We start from the raw sequence: 18351 nt of genomic DNA, 5'->3' as shown, positions 1-18351 counted from the left end.
GCATTAGCGTAGGGCGTTCATGAGATGTTGATCTTGGGGAAGCTCCTAGGGAACATCGCTGCTGTAATTCCAGGGGTTAGAAATGTGATCTAGACGGGCAAAATCAGTCCAGTATGGACTCGTCTCCCGAATAGCTCTATAGCACTTGATGATGCAGATATTGATCTAGAGCTTGTACGGTGCACACGGAGCCCATCTGTTGTAGACCCCAGTGAGGAGGGGAATGGATCATCCGTCCCTACAACATACGCCATGAATATACGACGTAGTTGGCATTTGAACCTGTCTCCAAAATGGGCTTTTCTAAAAGGGCCAAATTCTCCATCGCCGCTCGTAGACGAGACAACTATCTGCGCTAAAATCCACATTCCATGCGTAAAGAATCGATAGGTCATCGATCTTAACGCTCTCATCATCACCGCAAGATTTTGGTGTCGAGGACCGAGCGATATGTGGGGCTCAACTTTTGACAAATGAGGACTAGACATAAGAAGACACAGCAACGGAGATTCTGTGATTCTTCGTATTCGACGAAATCCATCCTTTGATCGTGTTAAATATTCCACTACAACCGCCGACGGTTGAAAAGTCCATCATGACTATCATACCCGCAGCCAAGTCGCGCGAACCTTTATTCACAAAGGAAACTCTGGGGACTTTCAGCGGCGATGTGTATTTCAGTCACCTGCACAAAGACGAGCACGTATCAATCCTTGACGTCAAATTTTCCCCATGTGCTCGGACTCATTGGCATAGTCATGAGAAAGGCCAGCTCCTGGAAATAACGACTGGATCTGGTTGGGTGTGTGAGAAAGGACAGGAGCCCCGGAGAGTCCGAGCTGGCGATACTGTTTGGTGCCCCCCCGGCATAGTCCACTGGCATGGTGCAGATGAAAGTAATTCGATGATCCATCGGGCTATCTCATTTGGGGGCATGGAATGGAAAGATCCAGTGTCAGCAAACGACTGGAAGGACACCCATTAAGTAGGCCTAATGGTCCCATTGTCGTCTCTCCACTGCTTCGTATGCTGATCTGCCTTGTCCTAGCAATCTTGGTACGCCGAAAACTTGGGTTCAAGTCAAATTCCATCTACACACCTCATTGGAAAATGGGTAACCTCGCAAACCAGAGGGGTCTTGGAGGATGTGAACCAAAGCATACTGAATTTGAGCAGCGGTTAGATGATTCAGATATCTAGTAACTAAAACGGGCTCTACCTAGCTTGATCTTAAAAGAACTACCCTTTGTGAAAGGATCCAAAGTCCGCAGAATACTTATACCATTGTGAGCCACGATGCCCAGGTTAAGAACAACCCTTATTCAAATTGTGCATTTGGTAGAAAAGATATATGCAACTCCCTTATATACCCACAATGACCGGAAGGTCATTGCTAGAGAACAACAACAGTATCCAAAGATACAAGAAAATTCAGCTGCAAAGCAAGCCAAACACACAAGTGAAGGATCATACAACAGTTAAGCCCTGCGGAAGGAAAAGAAAAAACGACGACAACGTCCAGAACCAAAAAAAACCATGCTCAAATGCCAAAAGGAAAGCAATTTATCTCAATCATAAATATCAGTTTACCAAGAGAAACTCTCTTCCACAAAATCAACATTGGACTGAGTCTGTCTCTTCCGACAAACACGGCGAACGTCATCACTCAGACTACCATTGCCACAGACAAGAACGCCCATAGCGCCAACTTGATCCTCGACCTCCCTGCTGACCAATGTATCAATATTAGGACGACCAGGGAACATCTGGACAGTTGCAGAGGGGCTCTGGATCTCTCTGGAATTGCGCGGCCGCGTAACAAAGAGCTTAATGCGCAGAACTTCGCGGCGGCGATCCATCGCCAAGATACTGGTCATCCAGGGCCGGATCCACTCCAGATGTTCAGGCGACTGGATGATCCAGACGAGTGTGACGCGCCGGGCAGCGACGGTGTTATCCGCGAACCCGGCAACCAGATGGCGGACGAAGGGGATGTGGTGGGTGATACCGACTCCGCCGGCGAAGAGCATCACAGTACCGTATGAGTCCATGGTGTGGATGTTGCCATATGGGCCCTCGGCAAAGGCACGGAGGGTGATCTGCGGGCTCGGGGAGTTCGCGGCGCGCTGGAAGAGCCTGTCGGTCATTCCAGTGCGGCGGCGGACGAGGAGAGAGATGGTTTCTTTTTGTGGCGCGCCGAGGATGTCTCTGCTTGTGAGGGGGAGGGACTTCTCGTCGGAATTGCTGTCTTCGGTTTCGCTCCAGCCTACCGAGAACGGGTGCGAGGTCCACAAGCTCACGGCTGGGATGTAGAGGTAGATGTGCTGACCCGGACGGAAGGTCCAGGGGCGGGCCATGCGCAGGGTAATGCGCATTGCATCGCCGTGCAAGACCTCGATGGTTGCGGTGGTGGATTCACGGCCACAGTTGCGGTACACTAAGATTAAGAAGCGGGTGGCTCGCTCGAGGGCCCAGAGGATGATGGATGCAAGCAGATACGTCTGCGCCGGTAGCCCGTTGATATGGACCCAGAGAAACCCCATGGAAACGGCTGCAATGGCAATGTGCAAGTGGAGGAATGTCTCATAGAATGCATGGCGAATGGGCGAGGGTGAGTGCAGCAAGAGCGCAGTAAATGCACAAGCAGCCACCAAGCCGGTCAGCAAAAATCTGCTTTTTCCCAGCGACTTCCCAACAAGTTTCCAGCCTTCCTCTTGGGCTCTGGGAATAGCCCATGAAAACACATGTGCAAGACTCTCCAGCACCACGATACGGCCGAGCCACCGGTGGAGTAAATTCCATGTATCGAAAGGCACGTGCAGCATAGCAATCAGAGGGTTGCTACGGCCTGCCATCAAGACCAGTGGGATCAAGTTGACGGTTGCCATAACACCGGTGCGGTTTCGAATAACACGAGCAGTTGTGTCTGTCTCGGCTCCATAAGGAGTTGTCACACAGCAGAGCGTGACGTTCATGGCGACAACAGCGGTGACAAGGAAAGCATGGAAGCGGCTAGGCAACGTACCCATGTTAATGGCTGATGAGAGCTGGAGTTCACGGTTGTGTCTGCTGCGGAACAATGGAGCGTAGATGATATGCCCTTTGATCCAGGCAAAGGCATTGTGGGTAGAGATGAAGTATCGTTGCCGGTCATCGCTGAAGCTTGCCAGGCGTCGAAGATGGTAAGAAAAGTGGAGAACAAGCTGCCAGATGTAATAAGCGGCGGCAGCACAGCCAAGGGCGAGGATTGTATAGCGAGCCAGATGATCATTGATGGCTTCGTAATAGGGAGAGAAACCACCACGTTTTTCAACATGTTCAATATGCGTTGCGCTGGTCAGTCCGGCGAGGCACGTCGCCAGAAGAAAGGAGTGCATGATGACCCACCAAAGACCCTGCACGTCAAGTGCCTATGATTTAATATGGGGTGCTGTTTAGCGAGACCGGCTCGCTGGGAAAGAGTGGATTGAAAAGGGGAACGTTGGTGTCTAGACCGACCCCACAGAAGGATCAAAAGATATTTCCGAGTAGAACAGCAAGCGAAACAACCCCAGGTTGCTTGGTCCAACGGTCGAAGTAAGGATTGAAGGGGTTCAGGCGTTTAGGGGTTTTCCGTTGGTCGCTGGTTTCAAGAAAAGGACCTGCCTGCATCTAATGTGTAGATAAGAGAGAAAGCGTGGAATGAAAGGCTTTTGTCGATATTTTGTCGATATATCGTAGTCCAATTGGACTCAGTGAGAAGCGAAAATGTTCAATGAACAGCGGCCGATGTTTGCTAAAGGCTGTTGTCGACGGGCAACGAAAGGAATGCCAGTGATCCAGTCACAGCGGGAGGGGAAAAAAAATGTACTAAAGATGGAAGATTGACGAACACAATGAAGATTGTCTCAGAAAAAAAGGCTATAGAAATGAGACAAAGTTGATTGCGGTTAAAAATGAATGACCAAAGATCAAAAAATAGATCCAGACTGTTTCCCCTTGTATCCAATCTAGGGGAGTGAGAGTAAGACAGAGAGGGCCAACCGGGCCAATATGTAGAATTCAACGACTCTCCACCTCCAGCACGGCCCCATATCATGTGGAATTCGGTTTCCATCCTTCGATTTCTGGGTCTTTTCTCAATTTTCTCAAAAGAGGGGGATTCTGCCATCGGCGCAAGGAATTTCTCACGAAGGCAGACAATCCTGCAGATCTATTGCAGCGAATCACAGACTCATACTTGCAGATAACCTCAGCAGACTTTAACAGAATGTGGACCTAGAATATGCGACAGGTCAAAGCCCGAGTTGTCATAACGTGGCGGAAACACCGATCAAGGGTTGTGACTGGCCAGCATTGAACAGTGAAACAGTCAGTGGACATGCAGAGTTTGACGTGGATCAACATTGACACAGCATAGATCCATGTCAATGCTTGGCCCATCCCTAGGTTGTTTGAGAAAGGGGCCTTTCCCTCATCGATGAGCCAATCTGGAGTTCGGAAGTCGGGAAGTCGGGAAAAGGAGGGCAGAGTCACGTTTTCATATTCGACCGGTCTCCTTTAGCGCCCATGTCAACCCACTGAGACGGAGTAACCCATCTTTCTGTACGGAGTAGTTATGAGGGGCTTTGAAACAAGTCCGGTTGGCTGTTCCAGTCACCAGGAAAGATGATATCCGTCTTCATTTTCTTGGCATTTCATGTGTACCGTACGGAGCATATCAGGGGGGGGGGGATTGCCCTCCGAGAAACATTGTTTGGCCAAACACTCTCAATAGCACTTGGAATTATCCTTCTTGATGTTGCTCCAGTACTCCGTGCTCTTTGGTGGCTTGGCAAACTGAAACGGGAAAACATGTATCCATGATGTCTTACACCCCGATTACTCCGTACTGCAGGTCTGTATCATCTCAGGCCACTGCGTGTTTGGCTCCAGAGTTTCGTCGGTCTGCCATCTGTTTTATCTAATGTGCCAGATAAAGTGCGCAGACAACTTGTTTCAGATCGATCTCCAGCCGTGAGATCTTTCTACTGACATCGTGAGGTCCAAAGGCCAGTCCGACGTTGAGGGGGAAAAACAAATCTAGAGGTCCGGAATAGACGTATATCAACAGCAAAAATCACCAATCCAAGGCTATGGGTATGAAATCACAAAGTCCTAAACACCGATTTCCCAAAAAGAAACGGACCAGCCCGTCCAGATCCACCGTTCCCGGCAAAAAAAAAATTTGTGTCAAAATCTCGTTAACAATCGGTCAAGCTCAGCCAGGTAGACAGCCAAGGGATCCAATGGCAATGTAAAATGGGATACACGCCCTAGAGCCCTAGATGAGCCAGGAGACTCTGGGGAATCTCGGACACTCTGCCAGCGCAGGGAATCCTATCACGTGTCTCAACTAGGATCAGCCAAGAAAGCCCCTGGGGCCCGACCGCGCTCAGAAGAAGCTGAGCTCGTCGTCACTGTCATCATCCTGATAATTTTGAATGAGCGTTTGTCGAGGTGCCGGTGGCTCAACAATACGACGCGTAGACCTTCGCCTCTCTACTGTACGATGGACTTGCTTCGCAGCACGCTCCAAACTCGGCCGAACAATAGGCTGACGTGAGCTGCTTTCTTTGTGATTGATGATCACAACTTCAATCTTCCGCGCCTGTTGTGCTGCGGGGGTCATCCGTCTGGTTAGATTGGTGCTGCGCTCTCGCAGGATGCCTCGACGAGTGACTGGCTCCACAGTAGAATTAAATTTAGGCGCGGTAGAAAACCGTTTTTCGGGATTGCATCCACCTCTGTCGACAGCAACCACGGGGGTGGGTCGTTGGCGTTTTCTGGGCCGTATTGATGAAACGTCTGTGTCCTCGAAAGTTTGCTTGGTCGCCATCTGCGGGGGAGATGAAGTCAGAATTGAGACATAGTCTTGAAAGCGATCAGACTCAGGTGAGCTGCTGTCTGTGTCGGTAGAAGAAGCGATGCTGGGCACTGGGCTTGATAGCATGCGCATGGGTCTTTCGGCCTTTTGCACAAGGATAGGCTTTCCCTTGGTCACCGGGGTAGACGCCACCCACTCGCCTATGCTATCTTCCCAACGAAATAGGCCGGTACTCTGACTAGATTGCTCGGGTTCTTCCAAAGACATTTGGGCAGTCTCTGCCTGGTGCTGTTTTGCCACGGCCACTTCTTGAACGTCCACAGCCCACATGTGGTCATCGGGATCCCCTGTAGCTTCTGCAAATTCCATGGCAGCTTCCGCGGCGACCCGCCCAAGCAAGGCAGACAAAGCCGGTGCATCGGCTACGCGAGCGAGTTGCGAAATCATGTCACGTATTTCGACACTAGTCTGTTCGGTTGCGTCTGGCGTTCTTTTTTTGAGACAACGAAACGCTTGGTGCACAAACAATGCCAACTCTCTAACCATGTCTGAATGAGTTGCTATAATCTCCGCGCATTCATCAACACTGGCTGATGAAGTCATCACATAGTGGTTATCGTTCAATAAAATTTTGTCGTTGCACTTTACAAGGCTAGTGGCCAGCAAGATGCAGCCACGCCGTAAAAATTGATGAGGGGTGTTGTGAACCCGCTGCGCAACATAATTTGAGCTCAGTTCTCGCTGTAGAGCTATTTGGAGATAGCTTGTGACATAGCTCGCTTTCGTTCCATCCAAACAGTCACTGTCATCAGAAGCACGAGACCGTGAAATGTGCATGCCACAGAGCGCTGCCATGAGGCTTATGACGTGATTGCTCAATGCATCTTCCACCTGCAGGGGACAAGGCCGCGCAAGATTAGAGATTTCCCATGTTGTGGTGGACGCAACCCTGGTCGCACGAGCACGAGCAGTCTTTTCCTTCGGGGGATGTTTTGATAAAGAACTCTGAGCATCAGAGACAGGGCGGACGCCACTAGCTGAGAGAATCACAGCCTCGATCAATCGCGTAGCTGCAGGGCAGTCTTCATCCTCCCTCGAAAGGGATATCGTTGCTCGTGTCATCCAGCTAGTCCACAACTTAGTTCCCATCCATTCTGGGGGTAGCACTCCCCGCAAGAGAAGCTTTGCAAGTTCGTCGAAGACAAAAGAGCGGCTGGCAACGCCATGATGAGCATATTTACGTAACAATCGGATCGGATCCGAAGGATCATGGTCAACCACTGGCCTTAAAGCCTGGGGGTATAGGTGTTTTTTGCGCATTGAAAGCACTGTAGAGAGCAATGAGTCACTTTCTTCGGGCGCAAAGGAACGACACTTTTCGATCAGCGCGCAGGCAATTGATTCCGTTATCCAATGATTCTGTATCAGAGTGGAAACCAAGTAGATCCCCTGTGCGCGGACAGCCTCGCGGAGTGGTTTCCAACCTGCCCCGTAAGGAGCATAAAATGCTTCCAATTCTGTAAAATATACATCGCACATATCCTCATTCCCATCCTCGTCTAACGCGTCCTGTGCGTCTTGCTCGCTTGCTATAAATTTAGGTAGGCTCCGCGCCACCATGGACAGCAACGATCGTGCACCACGCCTGCAGTTTCCAGATAAGGGCTTAGCTTCTTTTATGGATATCATAGTGTTGCAAAGGAAATTTTGGAAGACGCGATCAAGATTGTGTGCTATGTCGGCGAAGCCCGGATCACCAGACTGGTTGAGAAGTTCGTGCCAAGGGCTCTTGTGGAGGGAATATCGATCGCGGAAGACTTGCGGCTGTGATGTTTGAATGTTGGGGTTGACATGGCCTGCCGGACGTTCTAACTGTGCACTCGAGGGCATCTCCCATCTCCTCCCAGTGATGAGTGGTGTCGCGACCTCAATAGCGCCAGGCAGGGTGCGTGGGGCTTCCGGGCTGTATACCGATAGTCTATTGCGCTTTTTACCTCGAGACTCCTCTGTTTTAGACGAATACTTGTGTCTGGGTCGACGTCGCTCGGGCTTTTTCCCTGGAATCCAAGCTGGGTCGTTTTCATCCGGGTCCGCATCCGAGCCCGAGTGGTTTTGCCGACTTGCTGGTTTGTTGTCGCTTTCTAAAGTAGGCACATCACTGCACCCTGCAGTTTCTTGTGGTTTGGATTCGGTCGTGATCATCGACAGTGTCTCTTTGTGCTTTGCGATTCGACGGCAGATGGAGGTCAAGGGGCGCAGGACACGGTTTGCCCATTTAGCGGTGGCTTGGGCATCCTCCATTGAGGACGAAAAGAATACTAATATCTGCTAATAGCATACAACTGCCAGAAGAATCAGCACTGTCACAGGTTCTTCTCTGGGTCATTGGTGTCTCACTGTACCAACCTCGCCGTACTAACAAAGCCTTCAACGATGCATGATAGGAAAAATGATAGCACTTAAACCAAATATTGCCAGTAATGCAGCAATCTATAAATGTAAATAAGATATGCTGAAGAATTAAAGGGCGTGTTAGGTGGAAAACAACAAATGACAGCATTGGAGATGAGCTGCAAACAAATAAAACAACCAATGACTAATACGGTAAAGCGCGCCAATACAAATTGCCTATTATGGCGATCTTGGTCTCTCCGGCACATCAACAAAGTCATTACGATCAAGATCTGAAAGGTATCCCTCTAGTCGATTTCAAGTATTTGCATTTTAACATAACGGATTCTACTCAGAGAGATTAAATTGTCCCAAATTGCAGATCCGTATAATGCACCAGATATGAGCCCATATAAGACAACCGAGTCTTTTCCATGCACGACCCGAGAGACAACCCAACCTAGTAGATGAAACCAAAAATATAAAAAAAAGAAGGAGAGAGGAGAGAGATCTAAAATACAACATTTCTTTTCGCTCATCAAGCCTGCCCATCGATCCCCAAAATGCCAATGGATATAGATATCAACACGTGTAATAACCAAAAAAATAAAGAACGGGAACCAATCAAAGTAGTCTAAATTGGCTGAAGTTGGCTGGCTCGGAAATCATTTATGCCTTGTTAGACTGCTTAGAGCCACGAAGCTTGGGGTTACTGGTGGCGGCACGCTTCTTCTGCTTAGAGCGCGAAGAGCTGGTGTCGCTACCTTCGATGAACTTCAGAAGCTCGTCGATGCTGCGAGAGTCAAGACCTGAGGGATCTGCAGGGGCAGTGATTTCGGGTGCAGATTGGCCAACCTGAGGCTGGACACGGGTGCCCATGGAAGAGACGCGAGGGTTCAGAGGATTGCGGCGCAGGCGACGAGCCTGGATGTCCTTAGCGTGCTTCGCGATAGAGACAGCGTTCTGGGTGAGCTGCTCGAGCCAGTTCTCGGCCTCCTTGGTGTTGCGGTCCTCGGGTCCGAGCTGAGCGAGGAAGATGTTGTATGCCTCACGCATCTTGCCGACGGCAGCCTTAGAGTCCTGGTCCAAAGCGAGAGCCTGGGCGAGCTGGAAGAGAATAGTGGCAGTGTTGATAGAGTCCTTGCCAAACAAGTCCTCGCAGACGGAGAGAGAGGCCTCGAACCACTTGCGGGAGTCGTTATACTGCTTGAGGTGTTGCAGCATCACGGCGGCGTTGTTCATCGTGGTAATAGAGTCGGGATGATTGGGACCGTAGATGATCTTCCAGATATCCATGGCGTGCTTGATGTAAACCAAAGCGGTCTTGGTGTTGCCAGAGGCATGCTCAAACAGACTCAGGTTGAGGTAGCTCAGAATAGTATCGGCCGAATCGACACCCATGGTGCGCTCGGTGACGATGACGGCCTTGCGGGCCAATTCCACGGCAGCCTCCTTCTCATCAGTCTGGTAGTACAGCATGGAAAGCTGGTGGTAGAGCTTGGCGACCTCAGGGTGTAGAATACCGTAGATCTGCTCGTGTAGAGACAAAGACTCAAGGATGAGCTCCTGGCCCAACTGCTTCTGGTTCTGCATGAGAGAGATACGACCGGCCTCCAGGGCCTCCTCTGCCAATGCGCTGCGGGGAGAGGCATCACGGACCAAAGGAACAACATTCAGGATGTCATCAGCAGTAAAAGTGACGGCGGGCTTAGCCGGTGCCGGAGCGGCGCGAGTAGGTGACTTGTTGTCGCCGCCCTTCTTCTTGCCCTTCTTCTTAGGCTCCTCGTGAGTAGGTCCGTTAGTGACAGGAACAACAATCTGCTCCTTGACCTGGGCCTTAGTGAAGGCGAAGTCGCGAGCACCGAGCTGGAGACCCAACTTGATGGAGATGTCACGCAGAAGCTGCAAGTGCCTCAGAGAGTTGGTCCAGTCCTTTTCAAGAGAGAAGCGGAAGCGGATGGTGACCTGCTTCTCAAGCTCGGCCCGGAGGGACTCGGGAGTGACATTCTCAAAGGAGAAATCGCCTTCGGGGAAGATGGCGCGGAGAGATTCGTCAATCTCAGCCTTAGGAGTAGCGTTGACATCTGAGCCGAGGAGACAGTTCAGCAAGTGAGAAAGGCACGGGGCGACGAAGGGGGCAGGGACGTTGTTCAAATAGTGGTTGGCAATGTGCTTGAAGGCACGCGTAACCATTTCCTGAACCAGGAGAATGGACAGGGCCTGCAGGCGAGGTCCCTTCTCGGCGGACTGATGAGCCAATTTTCCGAGGTAACGGAGGTTAATACCACGCTTGTGCAACAGCTGGGTCAGGGATTGACCATCCATAGGGAAACCGACGTCACCGTCGTGAAGGTCCTTGAGCAGGTCAGGGATGACCTTGGATCGCAGGTGATCACAGGCATCCCGGACTTCCTGCTCATCCTTTGTCCACTGCTCCTTTTCCTCGTCAGTCTGGGGCACTTGGCCACTGAAAACATCAGGGTTGAGAGCAAAATTGAATCCAGAGATGTCAACACGGTCCTGTTCCGCGTTCTCCTCCTCGGTCTTCCCTTCCTTAGCAGCCTCGGCGCTAGCAGCCTTACGGGTCTCCACCTCGGCCTTCACGTACTGGCTCATCTTGTGGCGCCAGTAGGACTCGACCAACTCAAGTCTGAGAACGGACATGCGGTGGGGGTAAATATCGCTGCCATCCTCTTCCTGCCACTCAACATCCAGTGGAGCCACACGGTAGAGATCCAGGACGTACTTCCTGCCGTCAGTACCCAAAAGTCCTTTGGTCTCGACGCTACCTTCGAGGTCGTGGCGCTGGTTCTCCTTGTCCCAGACAGGGTGCTGCTTGACACGCAGCGCCTTCGAGAGCTTCTCGAAGACCGGAACAAAGTCAGCGTGGGTGGCCACAACCTCCTTGCCCTCAACACCACCATAGTCAATCTGGTGCTCACCGGGCTCGCGCTGCTTGAAGATACCAGGAACAATGCTTTGGCCAACAATACGCTTACCAAGGTAGTCGACCACCACAGTCCCCGGAGTGAACAGACCCTCGATATCAAGCTGGTTAACAGCCTTGATACCGAGAACGTCCTTGCCCACGGCCACACGTGCGGCTTCGTCACCACCCTCGGAGGTGAAAGTCCCAACACCATCGGCACCGAAGGAGTAGAAGATGTTGTTGTAGACAAAGATCTGGGCGTCCCGCGCCTCAGTGGGGTTCAGAGGAGCAACCTCACCCCGGGCAACTAGGACTGCACCGCGAGCTGCGGCCTCGTTATAATCAGCGAAGAGCTTGGAGGTCAACCGTTCCCGGAACACACGATCCTGAACGGTCTCGCGGGGCAGCTCGCGGGTAGTCTGGAACTCCTCGTTCCAGTCACGCAGAGTCTCGGCGTTATCAACGCCAGAGATCAGGTAGTTCTCCTGCGAACGGGTGATGTCGGACTGGTGGGCATTCAAGCTCGAAGTGCTGGGGGCGATGAGCCACGGGCTGTTGGGAATGGCATTCTGGAAGGGGAAAGTAGTCAAAAGATCCTTCTCATTGTTATACTCCTGTAGAGCCTCGAAGGATTCATTGAACGAGGGCGAGAGCTGGGAGATGAGAGTAAGCAAGGAGTGAGCGCTGCCCTTCTTCGGGTGTGTTGGCTTCGGGAATGGGTCGAATCTGACGCTCGAGCACTTGTTCACGAAGAACCCAGACACATGGGCAGTGATCTGGAACTGTTCACCTTCGTTGGTAGCAACCACAAGGTAAAGCAAGTGACCCTTCTGGCGGAGGTTATACGGGACAGGGTTCCATGCAGACAATGAAATGGACTTCACTGTCTTGGGCAGAGGAGCCTGTGCGGTGGGCAGGATAGTCTGCAGTGGTGAAACCCCATTCAAGTCATATTTGGAGAGCGAGTGTTCTTTCTCCGACTCGTTAGCCTTGATAGCGTCTGCCGTAATAGCATCGTGCAAGGACAAGCCAGCGGAGATACCATGGAGGTTGTCAACACGGTCACCAGAAGCACCAATTAGCTCCCTGATGCGAACAACATGCATGCGAGCCTCCTTTTCAGTGTAGGGATCCTCGACCAGAACGATCTCGGAGTTGGCCTCGAGGTCCGGGACCTCAGACAGCTCAACAAAGTCGTTGATGCGGTTGCCGTTGAACTCAAGGTGGAAGCAAGTGTATTGGAAGGTTCCTGGTAATTCGACAATGGATTGGCGGACATCCTGGACCTGTTCTTGGCTGGAGACCTAGAGAAACAGACAGGTCAGATAATTCTTCTCACTTCGTGGCCTTTCGAAACAGCGAACCCACCATCACTTGAATCTTATGCGGCGCATGAGGGAGCTTCACGGAAATTTGGAAAAGACCTGTAGTCAGATTAGAACGCTGCTATACGATTCTGCGCCTGATTACCAGACGTACCACCCGTGTTGTCCTCCTCTGTGCCCTCGGGAGCGTTGCCATTGGCAATCTCTTGAGAAGCTTGGGGAGCCTCTGTTACTCCGTTAGCTCGTATGCCCTGCATCTGGTTCTATCCGAATCTCATGCTGTATTCCAATGGAACTAGCCCAGCATGGTGTTCCCAGGGCCAACACACACCTTTCGAGTGCTCCAACTCCCCATTGGTCTGTGCCATTATGTCGAATCGGTTATAAAAAGATAGCTTCGACGAAGTAATAACAGTAAACTCTTATCTCACAGCCGTCACACGGATGAGAGACAAAGTTCGGGAAAATGGAATGGGAAAAGAAAAGATTGAGGACCTGCGGGGGATTCGACAGGTAGAAAGTTAAGTGTAGGATACAAGGAGAACAAGGGCAATTGAGCAAGAAACAAAAACCCCGTACCCCAGGAAGTTGAGAAAAAAGCAAGGATAAATGGATAGGGCGATAAAATTGGAAAACCGGAGAGAAAATTTCTCGGATGCGGCATACCCTCGGAAGTGCTCGGGCGGTGGGTTCGGGGAAGGGCGCCGCGGAGAGGGACATTTTCTCCACAGCGTCTGCAATTTGACTGGGATTTTTTTTAAGAAAGAGCTTGTAATTAGTGCTTGTACTCCGTGCACGGATTGGAAATACTATATTTCCAAACTAGGTCTGTGCATGTAATTTCCGTTGATTGTTGATACCAATTTCATAGATCTACAAGTATAGTGCTGGAGTACCAATGCTTTTCGACTGTGCGTCAACGTACACTAGCGATTGTTTACTCCGTAAACCATGGCATGTTATTTTATTCGTGATCAACCACTTCTTTTGAAAAGCTTTGTCTCTATTTGGTCCATCTTAATGGATAGAGGAATGTTAATTTTTACTCCGCAAGGACGGTTGAATTCCTGTATAAAAGCTGACAGAGCAAATACTGTCTATGCTATGATATGGACTCAACTGCGCAAAAGCGTCCATCTATAATGTAAAGATATAGACAGTTCAACATTGAATGTACAGATACCTTTACCTGTTCCTTCATGTCCATGGGGCACTTCCTTTCCCAATGACGTATTTTAGGGACCCTGCTGGTTCGTGTGTATATATGTGACAAAAATATAGATCAAGGATGGTAAATCCCTGGGAAAACGAGCTAAAATGTACGGCATGCTGGGATATTTAGCTATTCCACTTCGAATATATCTCGAAAGCTCTCCTTACTGAATTCAAAGTGCTTGAAAGCCTTGCAATAACTATGACTATGTTATGTCCCCACCAGCTTTGTTAGTAGCCTTTCACCATAGCAAGGACAGATTTGAAGATACGCAATAAGAAAAAGAAACGAAAGCTGCAAATCAAAGTAACCTTCACATAAAAATACGAAACTGAGAGTCTAGCGACCATGGAAGACATGGTTCTTGGGTATTTTTGCCCTGCAGTCAACTACTACCTAGGCACCTGTACAGTAATTCACCGCTAGTGGTAGAAAAAATTCGTGTTTAAATGTCTTTATGTGTCACTTAGAGCCTACTTGGTTTTGCTACACAACGCAAAGGCTCTATATACATCGCACGGAATATTCCGTATAGATGGCTTATTTGTTTACCTCTCCTCGGGCTAGTTTTTCTATGGATCTACCCCACCGTCTTCTACGCAGACCTTCAGAAAGAAAAGAAATCAGTGTATCTCACAAAATCCTAGACCTAAAGTGGAGAATTGAATCTATAATGATCTCCTCTCACCGCGTGAATACTATGACGATCGAAAATCCACGGCTGTTCCTAATCCGATCGCCAAGCCTTCTGCATCCCTGGTTCATTGAGGCTGAGGCCAACTGCACAATTTAAGCCACAATCCTCCTCTTTTTTCTGAACTCCTTTTATGTCTTCTAGTCTTTCGTTAACTTCTTTTGTCTTTTTGTTTCTTTCTTTATCATCTGATATCCAACTAACTCACCAATTTCCTAGAGTCTCTCTTTTATCAGTGACGTGTCATTCCTCGGAGGTGGGGCTTTGCGTGAAATATCTACAAAACTAGAATTCCTATACACTCCTTGAACCTTTCTGGTTAATTTTGATACAAGTCCTTCGCAAAAAATCTGGGGCACTGGTTATCTTTGACGAAGATTCACATTCTCACTTTTGATTGCCCACCTTTTACTGAAGGACTTGGCACCCCGGCATACAAACGCCAAGAAGCCCGATCACCATGCTATGGAGCCGACTTGCACAGCCTGTGAGGTCCTATGCTCGACAGGGCCTGCTGAGACCCCTCAAGATTGACTGCCGCGTTGTGATACATACATCCAAGCGGTTCAACTCAAACCCCCAGAACGCCGGTCAAATGACCCCGGACCCCACCGATCAGAATGCTTCGGATGAGGGCCAGGGCCAGGGCCGTAACAGCGATTCAGACCCCAGTTTCAAATCTACGATTCTTAAGATGCTTGAATCTGCAGCAACCACGGCGGCATCAATTGCCATTCTAGGGTAAGGTCAATCTATATTATCTAAGACATACGTTACTGTGGTTAATTTGCTCCCAAGTGCGGCCGGATACTGGTATCATCAATACTACAAGTACTTGATCTTGGACAAGATGGACAATGCGTTCAACCCAGGCGATCCTGCCCTCGAGGTTGCGGGTGTTGTGTCCGGAAAGCACAAGTACCGCCATGAGGAACATTGGGTTGTTCGCAACGAGCAATCCAGAATTGACGACATTGTAGCAGGGAAACAAAGTGGCCACTACTATCTAATAATTGGTGAAAAGGGTACGGGCAAGACTTCGATGCTTTTGGAGGCCATGCGCAAGATTAATGGCAACAGCTGTGCGATGTTTGAAGCGCATGCTGATCTCGAAATCTTCCGAATTCGACTGGGCAAAGCTTTGGACTACGAGTTCCATGAGGAGTAAGCTTATATTGCAACGCCATAAATGTATTACGCTAATGGGAATCCCTAGCTATATCGGCAGCCTTTTTAGCATCCGTGGACCAAGGGACACTACCGCTCTCTTGGACATTGAACGCGCCTTCAACAAGCTAGAGAAAGTGGCTCTCACCAGAAGGCGGAATGGATCAACTCCTCTTATTCTGATCATCAACAGTACCCATTTAGTTCGAGACGACCACGACGGACAGGATTTGCTAGAGATTATCCAGCAGCGTGCCGAGCAATGGGCTGCTAGTGGTCTCGTTACAACAAGTAAGACTCTGACAAACGTCCTTAAATTTTTTTTCACAGGCTTACTTAGTTGCTTTCAAGTTCTTAACAGTGATGACTATTGGGTATACGAACGCTTGAAGCGTTATGCAACCCGCATGGAGGTCATTCCCGTGACAGATCTACCTAAGGACAAGGCGATGAGAGCTTTGCAGAAATATCGCCAGCAATTCTACAAAGAGACACTTCCATCCGAGGTCCTCGAGCAAGTTTATGACAAAGTCGGCGGTCGACTATCCTTCTTGAACCGCGTGGCCAAGTCTCATGATGTTATGAGGACCTGTGATGAGATTTGCCAAGCCGAAAAAACATGGTTCCTAAACAAGTGCTGGATCCTCGGAATGGAGATGGATGATGATGTGATGGACCAGCAGAAGTACGCTGTAAGTACAAACTACATGACCCTCTGTTTCCTGTTCCTTCGATGCAACTCAAGCTGATTCAAACCATGACACAGTCTGCCGCTATGGTTCTGGCGAAAGCGCTGGTAGACAAAGAAAAAGAGATGGAGTCAAACTACCACCAAGAACAAGGCCACATCCTGCCCGAAATCCCGCTCCATGAAGCGCGCGAGATCATGACCCGTGCCGACTTCATCCAATCCTATGATCACGAAAATATCTTCACCATTGATTCGCAAGCCGTGGTGCGTGCTGACTCAGTACCCATGCAACGTGCCTTCCAAGAAATCTGTGCTATAGAGAACTTCGACAAGCACCTGGACGGAACATTGAAGCGCATTGGTGACATTGAGAGTCTTGGCCGTACTCGCGAATTGACTTTCAAAGATCTCTGGGACAACGGCAAGTATCGCGTCGTTGTACGAGACAACCGCGGACGGGAGAGTGGGACAGTTGAACTTGCTGTGGCGGAACGTGAAAGTGAAGATCAAGATTAGTAAGTTAGTTTGTAAAGTATGTCATACCTAAATTCACGGAGGAGACCGTAAATGTAAATGTATCATGTGGCAGATTTGAACTCGCCGAGTCCTTGAATTTGTGAAAAAGTAATAGTGACATCATCGTATGCTCACCGCTAACCAAATATTCGACCCGCCTTTTTCTCTTCCAAGCTTCAGCTGAGTGAAAGCAATTGCCAGTGATTTTTGATCTAAACTCTGCATTTCAAATATCTCGCTCCTCAAATTTGGGAACCTCAAAATGCCTACTAAGACTCCCAAGAAGCGAACTCTTTCGTGGAGCGAGGGCACGCGATCTGCGCGCGAGCTCGCGATGGCGGCCACTGCACAGACCTCTCGATTGGCGTGTATCCCATCACTAGCCCGCTTCATCCTTGTCGTCCTGAGCAGTCTCACTGTGAGCTCTGTTCTGTTCACACTCACATCCACCTTGACGGTGGGCGATCTCGGGCCTATCAGCAAACACCTTGAAGAATGGTGGGAAGTTGGGGGCTTAATAGGTTGGAGGGCCATGGAGATCGGATCAGCCTGGGCTCTAGGATTTGATGGTTAGTGTCAATTGCCATACAAAATGGCCCCTTGCGTCTGGACACGAGGTTCCTACAGATATGTAAGCGGTGTAGAGAGACTAACCTTGTGGTTGCGACTAGGCCGTGATGTGTCATCGTTCTTATTCCTCACCCACTTGCCAACATACTCTCTCCTATCGTTCTTCTATGGCATCCGTCCGACGTCTGCACTCATAGCATATGGGGTAACTATTGTCTCAACAGCGCTCCCATTCGCCCTCCTGCGCCGATCCTCGTCCGTCCACAATCTTTCGCATGCGCCTGCTGATGCAGTTGCCAATCGAAACATTCTACAGGACAGAACTACAACTGTCTTCACAACACTTCTGGCAACCTCGATTTTCAGCGTTGTGCTGTACGCCAGCTATGCGACTTGGCTTCCTACACAGCTGGTCATTCACTTTGAGGGTCTCCCAGATATCAGCGCGGCACATGCTGGTCCCGCCGGCTTGCCTGTCCTCTTTCTGACGCTGATTCCTGCTGGCTGGGCGGCGCGGGACTTTTTATTTGTCAGCTCAACTGGCTACTCAACCACTCCCACTGGGTTTACAAGCTGCTGCGAGGGTGAAAATCTGGCTGCGTTCATTTGTCGCACCACTTGGGGCAAACTTACCATCAAGTCGAGAGTGTTGCTTTCTCGGTCCATTCTACTTGCGCTTGGAGTCCTGCTCAACACAATTGTTCAAGTGGCAGGCACCATCAACGATGTCTCTATCGAAGGTGCTGCCACTTGGGGAGCTGTCTGGGCATTTGCGACGCTGACCGTAGGAGCAACCTTCGGCTGGATTGAAGCTGTTGATGGTCTATGATGTTGTAGGCGATAACGACAGCATGGGGGATATGTCCTTCTTGGTTGGTTTTTGTTTCAGCTGCGTCGGGCGCATGAGAAATGAATTCAGTGATACCCTCATATTTAGTGTCATATTTTCTTATGGTGCGCTTGCTTGCTTTGTTCCCGCTGGCTTTCTTGCAGTACGGGATGTAACTTCT

General features: G+C 49.9%; 5 protein-coding genes across 5 annotated transcripts; 2 read left to right on the top strand and 3 right to left on the bottom strand.

Annotated features, from left to right (window-relative positions):
• Nucleotides 1-1586: 1586 nt before the first annotated feature.
• Pdw03_3970 (Ferric-chelate reductase, putative) lies at nt 1587-3377 on the bottom strand (the record flags this gene model as incomplete). Its single annotated transcript, XM_014676148.1, has 1 exon — nt 1587-3377. The coding sequence occupies one exon, from the start codon at nt 3375-3377 to the stop codon at nt 1587-1589; it is 1791 nt and encodes a 596-aa protein (XP_014531634.1).
• A 2036-nt stretch (nt 3378-5413) lies between these two features.
• Pdw03_3969 (Eukaryotic translation initiation factor 3 subunit CLU1/TIF31) lies at nt 5414-8146 on the bottom strand (the record flags this gene model as incomplete). The annotated part of the gene is made up of 1 exon (XM_014676149.1): nt 5414-8146. One exon carries the CDS (start codon nt 8144-8146, stop codon nt 5414-5416), a length of 2733 nt encoding a protein of 910 aa, XP_014531635.1.
• Nucleotides 8147-8905: 759 nt separating this feature from the next.
• Nucleotides 8906-12858, bottom strand: Pdw03_3968 (Tetratricopeptide-like helical; the record flags this gene model as incomplete). The annotated part of the gene is made up of 4 exons (XM_014676150.1): nt 8906-12469; nt 12534-12589; nt 12645-12716; nt 12822-12858. The coding sequence occupies 4 exons, from the start codon at nt 12856-12858 to the stop codon at nt 8906-8908; spliced, it is 3729 nt and encodes a 1242-aa protein (XP_014531636.1).
• Nucleotides 12859-14857: 1999 nt separating this feature from the next.
• On the top strand, nt 14858-16771 carry Pdw03_3967 (AAA ATPase domain protein; the record flags this gene model as incomplete). The annotated part of the gene is made up of 5 exons (XM_014676151.2): nt 14858-15138; nt 15196-15561; nt 15614-15855; nt 15916-16256; nt 16331-16771. 5 exons carry the CDS (start codon nt 14858-14860, stop codon nt 16769-16771), a joined length of 1671 nt encoding a protein of 556 aa, XP_014531637.2.
• A 262-nt stretch (nt 16772-17033) lies between these two features.
• Nucleotides 17034-18170, top strand: Pdw03_3966 (glycogen debranching enzyme protein; the record flags this gene model as incomplete). Its single annotated transcript, XM_066100639.1, has 2 exons — nt 17034-17340; nt 17443-18170. 2 exons carry the CDS (start codon nt 17034-17036, stop codon nt 18168-18170), a joined length of 1035 nt encoding a protein of 344 aa, XP_065956039.1.
• Nucleotides 18171-18351: the final 181 nt, after the last annotated feature.

The sequence above is a fragment of the Penicillium digitatum genome, chromosome 1, assembly GCF_016767815.1.
Source record: "Penicillium digitatum chromosome 1, complete sequence".
NCBI classification, from domain to species: domain Eukaryota; kingdom Fungi; phylum Ascomycota; class Eurotiomycetes; order Eurotiales; family Aspergillaceae; genus Penicillium; species Penicillium digitatum.
Note: the sequence above shows the minus strand (reverse complement) of the source record. Positions and strands in the feature narration are given on the sequence as shown.